This window comes from Lonchura striata, chromosome 36, assembly GCF_050655825.1.
Source record: "Lonchura striata isolate lonStrDom1 chromosome 36, ASM5065582v1, whole genome shotgun sequence".
In the NCBI taxonomy this organism is placed as follows: Eukaryota; Metazoa; Chordata; class Aves; order Passeriformes; family Estrildidae; genus Lonchura; species Lonchura striata.
Genome location: NC_140738.1, coordinates 12,012,714 through 12,026,710, shown reverse-complemented (window position 1 = coordinate 12,026,710; position 13,997 = coordinate 12,012,714). Strand labels below are relative to the sequence as shown.

The 13,997-nt window shown below is 51.2% G+C and overlaps 2 protein-coding genes across 2 annotated transcripts; one reads left to right on the top strand and one right to left on the bottom strand.

The window, feature by feature from the left end:
• The first annotated feature begins 1,431 nt into the window (after positions 1 to 1,431).
• On the top strand, positions 1,432 to 2,698 carry LOC144248800 (olfactory receptor 14A16-like). Its single transcript, XM_085565598.1, has one exon. It carries the CDS (start codon positions 1,515 to 1,517, stop codon positions 2,445 to 2,447), a length of 933 nt encoding a protein of 310 aa, XP_085421724.1. The 5' UTR covers positions 1,432 to 1,514; the 3' UTR covers positions 2,448 to 2,698.
• A 7,631-nt stretch (positions 2,699 to 10,329) lies between these two features.
• On the bottom strand, positions 10,330 to 12,426 carry LOC146764177 (uncharacterized). Its single transcript, XM_085565651.1, has one exon. The coding sequence runs from the start codon at positions 11,860 to 11,862 to the stop codon at positions 11,206 to 11,208; it is 657 nt and encodes a 218-aa protein (XP_085421777.1). The 5' UTR covers positions 11,863 to 12,426; the 3' UTR covers positions 10,330 to 11,205.
• Between the last annotated feature and the right edge of the window lie 1,571 nt (positions 12,427 to 13,997).

The following is a 13,997-nucleotide window of genomic DNA, read 5'->3' as shown; positions in this document are numbered from 1 at the left end:
CTCCAAACCCCAGCTGGGAGCGGCGGAGGGTGCCTCCATCGCCCGCCCTCGCCCCAGGATGAGAGCTAGCCGGGGCTGAGACAAAGGGAACCGGGGCGGGAGCGCGGCAATTGTTAATATAGTTATTATCATTAATTAACTCTAATATGTTTCCTTACCTTTCCCCTATATTTTAGAACAATAAGATGACTGTCTAAATATATCCCTTTAATACTATATAGTCTTATTATCAGGAAGAGGACCTACAAGAAGAACATTTTGGTTTTTGAATGTGAACAGTGATAACAAAACCTGGGCAAAGAAGTCTGTGGACCTCCTCCAATAGGTTGAGCCAGGGTTGTGTAATTGGGGCAACTGAATCTCCTACTGGATGTTCCTGTTAAATATCCTAATTAATCAACCTTAATGAACTGTTGAAATCAGGGGCTGGGTGTCCCTCAAGCCACCTGGGACACCTGGGAGATTCCAATAAAGGTGTGTTTTTTCCTTTTCTGTTCTAACACTGTTGCAAGGGTTCTTTTTTTTTCTCTTTTGATTATAGACAAAAGGGGAATGAGAGAAGCAGAACAGGAATTGTAATCCCAGAATCACAGAACATTGCGAGTTGAAAGGGACAGACAGGATCATCAAAGGAATGTTTGAACATTTACAGAGACTCCAGAACTGTGACTTTGGGTGGTCAGTGTCTCTGCTGGGAGCCTCCCAAAGGGCCTTCAGCCACTCCTCAGCCCTGGGCAGCAGCAGCATCACCTCTGCAGGGCCCAGCAGGGCTCTCCTGAGCTGCCCTTGCCCAGCTGCACACAGAGCCTGCCCCAGCCAGGGCCCTGCACACAGGCAGGTTTCTGTAGGGCCGGGCCGAGGGCACACAGGGTGGGATGGGCTCAGTGAGCACTGGCAGGGACAAGGCACCTCTCAGGAGGGGATGTCCAGGCCCAGGGAGATGCTCAGGGAAGCAGAGGGGGCTGAACAGAGCAGTGCTGGGGGAACAAACCCATCCAGCCCCTCAGCTTCCCTCAGCCACAGGGAATCCTTTGCCTCTCACATCTCTCAGTGGCAAACTCTGAGTGCAGTAGGAATGCTGGGGATTTCTGACCTCAGAGAGCCATAAATGGTGTGTGGGTAGGAAAACATTTCCTTAAACCAACTCCTGCCATTCCGTAGACCTGGGAGTGCAGATGATACCAAAGTTTTCTGCAGTAGGAATGATTCCCCTAACAAATCCTGAATATCCAGCCTTGTCCCTCTGCCACATGGCCACAAACCCAGGGCAGCAGGGCAGGGATGGCTCCTCAAGAGCCCCCACGCCCAGGCCTGTCTGCTCCTGGCACACTCAGCCAGCAAAACTGGAGCTCAGGCAGGGACCTGGGTGAAGGTTTTCCCAGAGCAGGAACAAGGGTGGGTGAGTCCCAGCAGGACAGGCTGCAGGGAATGGCCCAGGTTTGGCTCCAAGCAGCCTCTCCTGACTTGTCCCTGTCCTTTCTCCATGAACAGGTGCCCATGTGCAGCCACAGCAAATGTCCAACAGCAGCTCCATCAGCCACTTCCTCCTGCTGGCACTGGCAGACACGCGGCAGCTGCAGCTCCTGCACTTCTGCCTCTTCCTGGGCATCTCCCTGGCTGCCCTCCTGGGCAACGGCCTCATCATCAGCGCTGTAGCCTGCGGCCACCACCTGCACACGCCCATGTTCTTCTTCCTGCTCAATCTGGCCCTCAGCGACCTGGGCTCCATCTGCACCACTGTCCCCAAAGCCATGCACAATTCCATCTGGGACACCAGAAACATCTCCTACACTGGATGTGCTGCTCAGCGCTTTTTCTTTCTCTTCTTCATCTCAGCAGAGTATTTCCTCCTGACCATCGTGTGCTACGACCGCTACGTGTCCATCTGCAAACCCCTGCACTACGGGACCCTCCTGGGCAGCAGAGCTTGTGCCCACATGGCAGCAGCTGCCTGGGCCAGTGCCTTTCTCAATGCTCTGCTGCACACAGCCAATACATTTTCTCTGCCCCTGTGCCATGGTAATGTCCTGGGCCAGTTTTTCTGTGAAATCCCACAGATCCTCAAGCTCTCCTGCTCCAAATCTCACATCAGGGAACTTGGGCTCATTGCTGTTATTGCCTGTTTAGGACTTGGTTTTTTTGTGTTCATTGTTTTCTCCTATGTGCAGATCTTCAGGGCTGTGCTGAGGATCCCCTCTGAGCAAGGACAGCACAAAGCCTTTTCCACCTGCCTCCCTCACCTGGCTGTGGTCTCTCTGTTCTTCACTACTGGTATATTTTACTATCTCAAGCCTCCCTACGTGTCCTCCTCATCCGTGGATCTGGCCCTGTCAGTTCTGTACTCGGTGGTGCCTCCAGCCCTGAACCCCCTCATCTACAGCCTGAGGAACCAGGAGCTCAAGGCTGCAGTGTGGACACTGATGACTGGGTGCTTTCAGGGACATTAAACTGCTGGTCAATTTATGCAAATCACTTGTAATAAAAGTCATCTTTGGTACTTCTTGTTGGTTTAGTTGTGGGGATTTTTTTCCTTTGGTTTTCTTTTTTCATATTTTCCACAATTAATGTAATTTTTTGAGCCATTTCTCATTTTCCTTTTCTCCACCTTCCCTGTGCCAGACTGTGTCAATGAGGGGCTGCACCCTCAGTGGCTTTAAAGGAACTAAAGGATCTCCCAGCAGAATTTTCTGCAGAGATGCCCTTTTGTTGCATTCTCTGGAGCTGCAGCAGCAATGTCTGTGTGCAGAGCTGGGGCAGATCAGGGCTGGCACAGCAGCCCTGCTCCTGCTGGCCACATCATTCCTGATCCAGGCCAGGAGCCATTGGCCTTCTTGGCCACCTGGGCACACTGCTGGATCATGTCCAGCCTGCTGTCCATCAGTCACTGCAGGTCCCTTTCTGCCTGGCTGTTATCCAGCCATTCTGTCCCCAGCCTGTAGCACTGCAGGGGTTGTTGTGGCCAAAGTGCAGGACCTGGCACTTGGACTTGTTAAACATCACCTTGTTGGATTTGGGCCCTGGATCCAGCCTGTGCAGGGCCCTGTGCAGAGCCCTCCTACCCTCCAGCAGATGAACATGCACATCCAGCTTGGTGTCATTTGCAAAGATGTCCTTGGTTCCAAGGGGCCCCTCAGTGTCACAATGTCCCTTTGGATACACCAGGTCCTGCACTGTCACACTGGTCTCCTTGGTTCCATGGGGCCCCAAAATGTGACAATGGACTCCTTGTTTCCACGAGGCCACACAGTGTCACAACGGCCTTCCAGATTCCCTGAGGCCCCGGAGTGTCACAGTGGCCCCTTGGTTACACAAGGTCCTGCAGTGTCACAGTGTCCCCTTGGTTCCATGAGGCCCCGCAGTGTCAGAAGGGCCCCTTGGTTCCACTGGGCCCTGGACTCTCCCAATGCTCTCCTTGGTTTGGCAGTGTCACAGCAGTGAAACCCCTCAGTCACACGAGGCCCCGCAGTGTCACCATGGCCTCTGTGGTTCCACCAGGACACAGTGTCACGGGGACTCCCTGGTTCCATTGGGCCCCAGAGCACGACAATGGAGCCCTTGTTCTATGGGGCTGCACAGTGTCACCATGGTCCTCTTAGTTCCACAAGGCCCTGCAGGGTCACAATGGCCCCAGAGTGTCCCAATCATCACAGAATGACAGAATCAAATAGGCTGGAAAAGACCTTTGGGATCATCAAATCCAACCAATGCCCTAATACCGCCTTGTCACCCAGACCATGCCACTGAGTGCCACTGGAGAGGGACAGTGACTCTGCTACCTCCCCCCTGGCCTGCCCATTCCAATGCCCACTCACCCTTTCTGTGAAGAACTTCTTCCTCTTGTCCAGCCTAAACCTCCCCTGCTGCAGCTGAAGGCTGTGTCTTCTTGTCCTGCCCTCCAGCAGATCCACACTCACACCCAGCTTGGTGTCACCTGCAAATTTGGGGATGGTGGGCTCGATCCCCTCACCCAGATCATCGGTGAAGATGTTAAACAGGACTGGGCCCAACACAGATCCCTGGGGACAGCACCAGGGACTGGACACCAGCTGGGTGCAGCACCATCCCCACCCCTCTCTGGGCCCAGCTCCAGCCAGCTCTTCCATCTCCCAGCCAGGAGGGAACCTGCCCAAGCTGGGGCTGCAGCTTTTCCAGGGAATGCTGTCAGAGACAGTGTCCAAAGCTCTGCTGAAGTCCAGATGGACACATCCACAGCCTTTCCCACACCCACAGGTGGGTCACCTGGTTATAAAAGGAGATCAGGTTGCTCAGGCAGGACCTGCCCCTCTTAAATCCACGCAGGCTGGCTCTGAGCCCTCGGCCATCCTGTGGCTGCCCTGTGGTGGCTCTCAGGGTGATCTGTTCCATAACCTTGCCGGGCACCGAGGTCAGGCTGACAGGCCTGGAGCTCCCCAGATCCTCCTTCCAGCCCTTCCTTGGGATGGGCTCACACTGGCTCCTCCAGTGCTCTGGGACCTTCCTGGTGAGTCAGGACTGATGGTAAATGATGGGGAGCTGCTTGGGGAGCTCATCCACCAGCTCCCTCATCCCCCTAGGATGGATCCCATCTGATTCCATACATCTGTGAGCATCTGAGTGGCTCAGCAGGTCAGCAGCTGCTTTCTCCTGGATTCAAGGGGCCTGTTCTGCTCCCTGTGCCCATCTACCAGCTCAGGAGAACTCTTGTCCTGAGGACAATCTCTCCATATATTGAAAATTGAATCAAACAAGGTGTTAAGTACCTCAGCCTTTCCCTTATCTTTAGTTACTCTATTTTCCACTGCATCCAATAAAGAGTAGAGGTTCTCCTTATACCATGTTTTGCTATTAATCATAGACACGTTTGTTATTATTTTTCGCAGAATTGGCCAGGTTAATCTTTAATTGAAATTTCACCTCTTTCCTTTTCTCTTTCTGCATGATGTAACAACATCCTTAAACACTTGCTAAATTGCCTGCCCTTCTGTCCAAAGTTAATGCTCTCTTTGCTTTCCGCTGTGTTCCCACAAAAGCTCCATGGGCAGTCAGGACAGTGATTTTCCTCACCAGTTCATCTTTTGCCACACTGGGACAGGCTGCTCCGTCCTCCTTAAGATTGCTTTCTCAAAATGTGTCCATCTTTCCTGAACCCCTTTGTTTTTAATGGCTCTTTCCCTTAAAAAAAATCAGTACCTGATTTTTTACTCCCCAAACCTGCATCCTAAATAGGCCAAAGTCTGCCCTTCCTCTTTCCAGTGTGGAAGTTTTGTTGCTGCCCCTCCTTCTGTCACAGATCATTGAAAACTTGATTATTTAATGGTCCCTGTGCCCCATGCAGCCTCCGACCCCCAGATCTGCCACTAGCCCTTCTCTCTTTGTGAACAGCAGGAGACAGAGCTTTCTTTGTGAGCGCAGTGTTACCGAAAATTCAGTAAAACAGAAAACTCCTTATCACCAGTGCAGCATTAAGAATCATCATTCTTTATTCAGGGGGATGCACGGGGGATAGCTCCTCCCAAAGCCGAGCATGCTGAGTACAGGAAAGTTTCTGTTCATATTCTGTATTTTGCACACATATCCATTGATTGTGCTGGACTAAACACACATCTGATAATCATTTCCCCAGAATCATTAACATATTTCCCCTCCCCTTTACCCATGTGTTCTTCTGTCCTGGGGGTCTCTCTGGTGGTCCCTGGTGGTCGTGGACCCCAATGTTCCCGTGGGCCTGGCTGAGTTGGCAGGACACTGAGGCTGGTGAACTTCCAGTTCCCCTTGTCCCACAATGGGCATTGTGTGGTTTCCATAGGCCTGGGGTTTTGGAGAACAAGCTCCAGGTTTCAGCTCACCTAGTGGAGATAATTTATCATCTGGTAACATGAGGTCAAAGAGTGGGCTATGACATCACATGAGTGATCTATGACAGAATTGTCCATGACATCACAGAGTGGTTAATGTGATGTCATCAAGAAGTTATGACATCATAGGCCAGCTCTGTGACATCCCAGAGCAGGCTTAGAGATCACAGGACAGAGCTTTGAAATTGCAGAGCAGACTGTGACATCACAGAAATGTCTGTGACATCAGAGACTGGCTGCGTGACATTACAGAATGGTCTGTGACATCTCAGAGAGGCTGTGTGACATCCCAGAGGGGCTGTGTGACATCCCAGGAGGGCTCTGTGAGGTCACTGGGTTGGTCACTCTGCCCCAGCTCCCCCTCACAGTTTCTCCCAACAAGTCCAATGCTGTTCATGCCCAGCGGGGTCCCTGTCCCCCAGTATCCCCCCGGTCCCCCTGGAGCCACAGCCTCCACCCAAGGATGTTCCACAGGATCCACCCCAGAGCCTGACATGAGGACAAGGGGCCAGGGCTGTGTGACCAGGACATCAAGGACGTGGATTACCCAGGTCCCTGTGGCCTGGGTTGAGTTCCCCAGGGCAGGAAAGATGTCTGGCAGCTGGAGCAGGGTGAGGGAAGGGCCTCCAAGGTGGGGCTGGAGCACTTGGGCTGTGAGCAGAGGCTGAGGGAGCTGGGCTTGTCCAGCCCAGAGCAGGGAAGGCTGAGGGGCTCCTCATCCCAGCCTGGCAGTGCCAGTGAGGAGGGGATGGAGAACACAGAGCCAGGCTCTTCACCGGTGGCCTGGTGGGAGACAGAAGCCAATGGGTGGAAGGGCAAAGAGGGGAGATCAGCCAGGCCAGGAGGAGATGAAATGAGTCAGGCTGATTTCAGCATTTCCTCAGCACCAAAAGCAGCCTGACCTCCCTTCTCCATCCACCACTGACAGCTTTGCAAATAAGGAATTGTTTGAGCTGTTTTGACCCCGCTTCAGGATGAGCATCCTGATACAAGAACCTAACTGTGTTTATATCTATCACAGAACCACGTTTGTCAGAAATTCATTCTAGCATGGAAATCACTTGTGGATGGTTCACTCATCAGACACTGCTGGGATGCTGCACATAGTTCAACCATGGTCTGTTGGCCATGAAGAGAAACTTTCTGTGCCTCTGAGTCTCACCAGTTCCTGACCCCCAAAGGACACAAACCTGATGAGTTGTGGTTCCCACTCCAGTGGTGGCACTGGGCCCTCCCTCCATCCCCAGAGCAGAGCTCCCTTGTCCCAGAAAGTCCCTGGCAATTCAGGGATGAAGGAAGCAGGACAGGCTGTGGGGATCAGGGGCAAGACACGGCCAGGGATTTGGGGTGGTTGTGAGCCCAGGGCAGGACCTGGCCCTTGGCCTTGTTGAACCTCATCCCATTGTCCTGGGCCCATGGCTCCAGCCTGTCCAGATCCCTCTGCAGAGCTTCCTGCCCTCCAGCACAGCCACACTCCCACCCAGCCTGGGCTCACATGGAACTGCCTGAGGGAGCCCTCGATGGCCTCGTCCAGATCAGCAATAAAGAGATTTCACTGACCTGGCCCCAGTCCTGAGCCCTGGGGACACCCCTGGATGTGACTGCATTCCTCAGTTGCTCTGAGTGCCAGGGGTTGGATGAGGGAAATGGTGGGGAGGGAGTGGGGACAAAATCTGATTGCTTGTCAGCCATGAAGGGTGTTGATTTTCTTGTCTGTTCAGACTGTATTACGAGGTGCTGGGCATCAATATCAATTGGACATTGCTGATGTCAATCCATAAACAGGAAAAGAACAATTCTCTGTGCTTTTTTTTTAATATACTATATTCATTTGAATACATTTCTGAAATCGGTTTAACTAGCCAAAGAAGAATTGAAAGCTTAAATTATTCTCAGGGGCTTTTAGTGTTTGTATGTTTTGAACAAATTTTTATGAGCTTTTCTCCTTGAATTGAAGAGCTCAAGAAGGAAGAGACCTCTGGCATAGTAAAATTCATCAGCAGCCTCCAAGGGGCTGACGATGCATCCCCATCAGAGCAGCAATGAGCAGAAATGGGCACAGCTTTGTGGCTGCCCCAGCTCTGGGATGGGCCCTGGGCCTGGAGCAGGAGCAGCTCTGGAGGGCCCCAGGGCCGGGGCTCTTGTGCTGGCCTGGGCAGATGGGATGGCAGGAGGGGCTGCAGAGCTCTCAGCACCTCAGGCAGAGGGGAGCAGGGCAGCCAGGGCTCCTTTGGCCTTGGCCAAGCCCCTTCCCCCATGGTGGGGCTGAGTCCTGGCTGAGCTGCAGCTGCTGCTGTGCCCTTGGCAGGGGCTGAGGCCGTGGGGCAGTGCCCAGAGCAGCCTGGGCTGAGCAGAGCTGTGGGGCCAGAGCCGGCTGGGCTGTGCTGGGGAGAGGCCCTTGGTGCTGCCCAGAGCTCAGGGCAGCTGGCAGAGCTGGCAGGGAGCTGGGCTGGGCTGGGAGAGCCTGGCACAGAAACCATCAGTGTCCATCTCAGCCTGGCTGAGCGGGCAGGGGCAGGAAGATCATCCAAGGTCCACAAGTTCTCTGTGTGGGAGCTGAGCTTGTGACCCCCTGAGCCCTCCCAAGTGCTGGGGCTGCATGTCCAGCTCCAGAGGAGATGTGACAGATGGGAGCAGAGACATATAATTCCTGGTGGACTCTTCCTTGGGTTTGCTTATACAGGTTATCTGGATCCATATGTAGATGAGGTGTTTTGTGTCAGATAACACTGTGAGAGTGATAAGAATAAGATTTTTTAGCTGAAAATTATATTTCACACATAATGCACAATGAGAAAAAAATACACATAGGATCAGAAGAGCATCTGAATTTTTCAGAGAATGAGAGACTCATTGGTGTTCCAGCAGCCAAACCTGCTCAAATGCTTTCAAAGGCTTTCAAAGGCTTTCTTTAGATAAGAGGTGACCACCAGATGCCAACGCCAGCCAGAGCTGTCTATCCTGGCACCTTTTGTCTGAGAGAACCCTTGCATATAGGGAATTTTTCAGGAGGAGTATAAATTTTGGCTGTGGACACCTGGAAAGATGGATGGTTCATTCCATAGGAAGGAAAGCACAGAGCCCCAGTTCTCCAGGGGCTGATGAGAGGCAGCCCTCAATGTTCCAAGATCAGCCGGACCTGTCAGGTGGCCCCTGTGTCATGGTTTGACACTGGCACAATGCCAGCGTCCCCATGAAAATGCAACCCCACAAATGATTTCTGTGAAATGCAATCAGGAACAGAGCAGAGTAGGCCCAATAACAAAGGAGAAACTTTATTAAACTACTACTACTATAAAATGAAAAAAGCAAGAAAAAAAAAATCCAAAATTAAAACCTTCCAAAACACTCCTTCTTGCTCCCCCCAGTTCCAACAAACCACAGTGAAACACAACTTGGACCCCCAGTCAGGTTCCCACCCTTCAGAGGCTCAATACTCAGTCCATCGAGGGAACAGAGTCTCTCCTGTGCCACAGACCCCCCAAGAAACACAGCTGCCACCTCTTGTGTTTTCATGTCACACATGGCACCACCCGGAGAGAATCTGCCAGTGTGACACTCTCCATGTCACAGTGCTCTCACCACCATGCATGGACAGACTGCTCCATGGACAGACTGCTCTTAGGATTTTTCTTTTCAAGGATGCTTTGCCAAGAGAGAAAAAAAAAAAAACAGTTCTGTTTTTCATTTTTGGGACCGCAGTCCCACCCCATTTCCCCCTGGGGCTGAAGGTCCAAGAACAGAGATCTTCTCTTCTTTTCTCTGAAGACAGGGGGCATCACCACAGCTCTCCTCAGCTCTTCTCTATTCACTCCACTCCTGTTTTTTCTCAGCTGCTGAAGCATGTCTCTTGCCTCACCATGCATCCTCCTAAAATACAGTCTCTCTCCTGGAGGAGAAAATTGTTTCAGTCTATGGCTAACAAGAGAAAGTCTAGCCAAAAACCACTCCATCATCTCCTCTCCCCTAGAATTTCTCCTTCTTACATCTCAGGCCCCAGACTGTCTCTTATCTTCTCTTTCAAATCAAGGAGGTATAATATTTCACAAAGCTTTCATCATCCAAGAGGGGGTTAAAAGTCCAAATTCCCCGGCCAGCTGGCCGGGCTCTCTGCCCAGACCTCCAGCTCCCACGCTGGGCACCTCCCGCTCCCCTCCCTGCTCTTGCTGTCTCTTTCTCTCCCTCTCCACAGAGACTCTGGAGGGGGAATGGAGACATCCCAGATTTCTCCACCCTTCCATCTGCAGGGAGCCAGCCCGGTTCAGTCCCCTCCACCCTTGGGTCAACCTCAGTCAGGCCGTGGGGCTGCCCCTCCCCACCCAGCCACTGGCCGGGCAGGGGAGAGGCTGCAGATGGGTGGTTTTATTTGGATATTAGTTTTTAGATTGTTTGGCTTAGATGATTTTTAAAAAGGGATTTTTATAGGAATTTAATCAGCTGAGAAGGAGCCACTCTGCAAACACTATTGACTGAAAATGAACAGGATAGAAATCAGTAACTCTGAAAGTTTTATTTGCTATCAAATACATTCCAGCCACCCAGCCCCACACAATCCCCATCACACCGCTCCAAACTGAGATCCCACTTCTCCCAATCTCCTCCCAACTCCATCTCACCCTGGCAGCTGTGGAATCAAGTGAGCTTTGTATATGATTGTGGTTTTTTGAGGTCAGAACATGCAATTTGAGGTGGGATTGTGCCTTTAAAGTTTAAAATTCAGTTGTTTTCAGTGGGATTGAGTGGTTTTGTGGTGACAGATCCATCTCTCTTGGCTTTTGAAATGTAAAGAGATGGAGAACACTGCCCAAAATCACCCCAGAACCCACAAATCCTCCAGAAGTTGAGTTCAGACTGTTCAGGGAGGGTGCAGCTGCTGGTGGCAGGATCAAATGAGACAGGTCTTTGTTCCAGAATCCATTTCTTACCCCCGAAAGACAGGGCAAAGGCAGGGCCGTGGGGTTTGTATAGGGTATCCCAGGGGTGGAGTTTGGGTTTGGGTCTAGGAAGGAGTTGTTAGCAACACAAGAAGGGTGAGATCAAATTCCTGCCTCTTAGCAACAGGAGCACTTCACACAGAATGTGTCCCCAAATCCTAAATTCCCCCTCAAACTCCTGTGAAATCGTGGGACTTCAGATATTTTTGACCAATTTCTTTAATTTAACCCTGTTTTTGCTGTGTTTAAAGAATAAAGATGAATCAGAGGAAAATTAGGGCCAAACCAAAAGGAGAAGCAGCCAGGTCTGTTCCCAACATGGATCACAGGGAATGTGGGTCACCAGACCTGTGCCCAATGTGGGTCCTGCAGTGGGAGATGGAGCTGGAGCAGCTCACGAGGCTCATCCTGCAGGTGGGACACTCTCAGGGCTTCCCTTACTGGTGCCTCTGTTGATGTCGGGTCAAGTGAAAGCTCCGGGTGAAGCTCTTCCCACACTGGGGACACTCGTAGGGCCTCTCCCCAGTGTGGATGCGCCGGTGGGTGACCAGGGTGGAGTTACGCTTGAAGCCCTTCCCGCATTCAGGGCAGCGGAAGGGCCTCTCATCCATGTGAATGCGCTGGTGTTTGAAAAGATCAGAGCTGGTGTGAAACCTCTTCTGACACTCGGGACACTCATAGGGCCTCTCCCCAGTGTGGATGCGTAGGTGCCTGATGAGTTCTGAGCTCCAACCGAAGCCCTTCCCACACTCCCCACACTTGTAGGGCCATTCCCCAGTGTGGATCATCTGGTGGCGGATCAGGGTTTTGCTCTGCCTGAAGCTCTTACCACACTCCGAGCACTTGTAGGGCTTCTCCCCATCATGAAGCTTCTCAGGCACCACCATCTCCAAGCTCTGACTGAAGCTCTGTCCACCTTCCCGGCACAGGCTGGGTCTTTCCTTCTCAGAGCACCCCGGGCTGGGTTTGCAGACCTTCCTCTTCTGGGATCTCTGGAGATTTTCCTCCCTGTTGGATTCCTGTTCTGTGGAGTCACTCAAAATGGCCTCTTCCACAAGGTTTTGCCGTGGGGATTTGTCCTCCCAGCTCTCCATCCTCAGCTCCTGCTCTGGGGGAGGAAGGACAAGGAGAGGATAGGATTTGCCTCCGTGCCACAGAGAAGGACAAGGAGATCCCCCCAGTGTGTCCCCGGCAGGAGGGCACCGGCAGCGGGGCTGTCCTGCAGCCGGGGGCCAGGCTGGGCTGGGAGATGGAGCAGGAGAGAGGGGGGAAAGGGGCACTGACTTCCTCCTCACCTGCCTTGGTGTCCCAGGGCATCTTCCTCTTCCTCATAGCCTTCTCCATCTGGCAAACATTTGGGTATGGGAAGTCCTGTTTTGGGAGGAAAACAAGGGATGAGCACAGTGAGTTTTGTACTGGTTTGAAGGCAAAACAGGGAGAGTCTAAGCCAGAATGACAATTGAATAAGATAATTAAGATCAAAGCAATGATACAGAAACACTGGTTTAAACTCACAGAATCGGGATATAACCTGACACCCCGTTGCTCAGGGTGGTGGTAGCAGTCTGATGAAATGGTGGCTGCAGTCCAGCTCGAGTGATGAACGTGATTCTGTCAAAGCAGTGATCCTGTAGAAGGGTCTGGTCTTCCTCTGAAGGTCCAGTGGTGGTTATGGAGCTCTTGTCCTCTGGGAATCCAGTAGGCAAGGTGGTTGTGGTGTTGCAAATGGTGAGATTATATCCAGGCAGGAATGCTTGGTTCCTCCCCCTGGGCGGAGCATCCCACAATGGGATGATGTAATTTTATCAGTGCTGCAGTGACACTCAATGGCCCATTAACAGAAGATGGACCCTGGAGGGCGTTATCAGGGCTGAGCCATGGAAGAGATAAAGAACACTGCCCCACCTGTTGATAACAGTTTATGGAGATGGGGACTGAAAACACTTTTGGTTACATCTGACACTGTAACCTGAAACAGTGAGGCAATCCCTGCTCGGGGTGGGGGGTGAACACCACACCCCTAACCCAAACTGGCTCTGGTGTAAAACCCCCACCCTGGGAAGGCCACGCACACAGGGGACAATGACACACTTGCTCCGCTTCAGGAAAGATCTCTGTCCCTGTCACTCCCTTGCTCTCCCCCCTTTTCTCTTTCTTTCCATGTCTCTCTCTACCTCACATTTCCTGATCAATAAAATCCACTTTGGATTTGGTCTTGTTAACACCTTTATTGGGGGCAGAGGCATCTCTCTAACAATTTTATTATCCAGATTGCAACATTATTTTTGCACAGTGATTTCAGGGCTCTGTTGTCTGACCCCAAGTGCCTTTGACAACAGCGTGGTTCTCTCCTCTGAGGAATATGTGACTCTTTCTGGAGGAACTCTTGGAAACATGGATGCAGCTTCCTCTGAGTGACTTTTGGGAGAACTTATGAGGAAAATGGCTTTTGTGGGTGGCCAGTGTAAAGAAAATATTTTGTTTTCCTTCTCTGAAAAGTCTGTTAAAATCACTGGAGGAAAGGGACCAAATGATGCCAGCAAGACTGACAAGGATCATTCACCCCAAAGTGAAGAACACAAGGCTACTTAAATCCTACAAGAAGCGCAGCTCAAGTAGCTAAATTCCCAAATAAATCCTGAATTCACGGGCTTTGGGGGGAGAAGAATTATTTTCTTTGTCCCTGTCACCTTTGTGTTAGCTACACAGAGCTTTCCCTTCCTTTTAATTATCTGTATTGGGCCAAATTTCCATGTTTTTTGTTTTGTTTTGTTTTGTTTTGTTTTTTGGGAACCTGCCAGCATCTGAGCTGGAGCTGTGTTGGAAGTGATGAAATTTGGAATTGCCAGAGAATTGCTTCTGTTGTTGGTCTATTAATGTTTGGGATTCATTTGTGTTTCCATCAGAAATGACTTGTGGGAAGAGCAAATCTTCCTCAAGGCATTTTATGTAGGGTTAAATTTGATTTCTGCTGAGTTTGTTTTGTCCAGTGTCCAGGGGGTGCTCAAGGGGTCTCTGGTTTTCGTTTGGCCCTAATTTACTTCTGATTTGTCTTTATCTCTTAAAAACACCTGAAAAATGACTAAAAAGAGTATTGACCAGAGATGTCAGAAGTCCCACCATTTAAGAGGTATTTGAGGTGGAATTTACAGTATGGGAATATATTCTGGAGGATTTGTGGGTTCTTGGGGGATATCTGGTAGTATTCTCCATATCTTTGCACTCCAAA

Bases quoted from the DNA above. Each gene is read 5' to 3' on its own strand.
- LOC144248800 (XM_085565598.1), top strand. From the start codon at position 1,515: ATGTCCAACAGCAGCTCCATCAGCCACTTCCTCCTGCTGGCACTGGCA.
- LOC146764177 (XM_085565651.1), bottom strand. From the start codon at position 11,862: ATGGAGAGCTGGGAGGACAAATCCCCACGGCAAAACCTTGTGGAAGAG.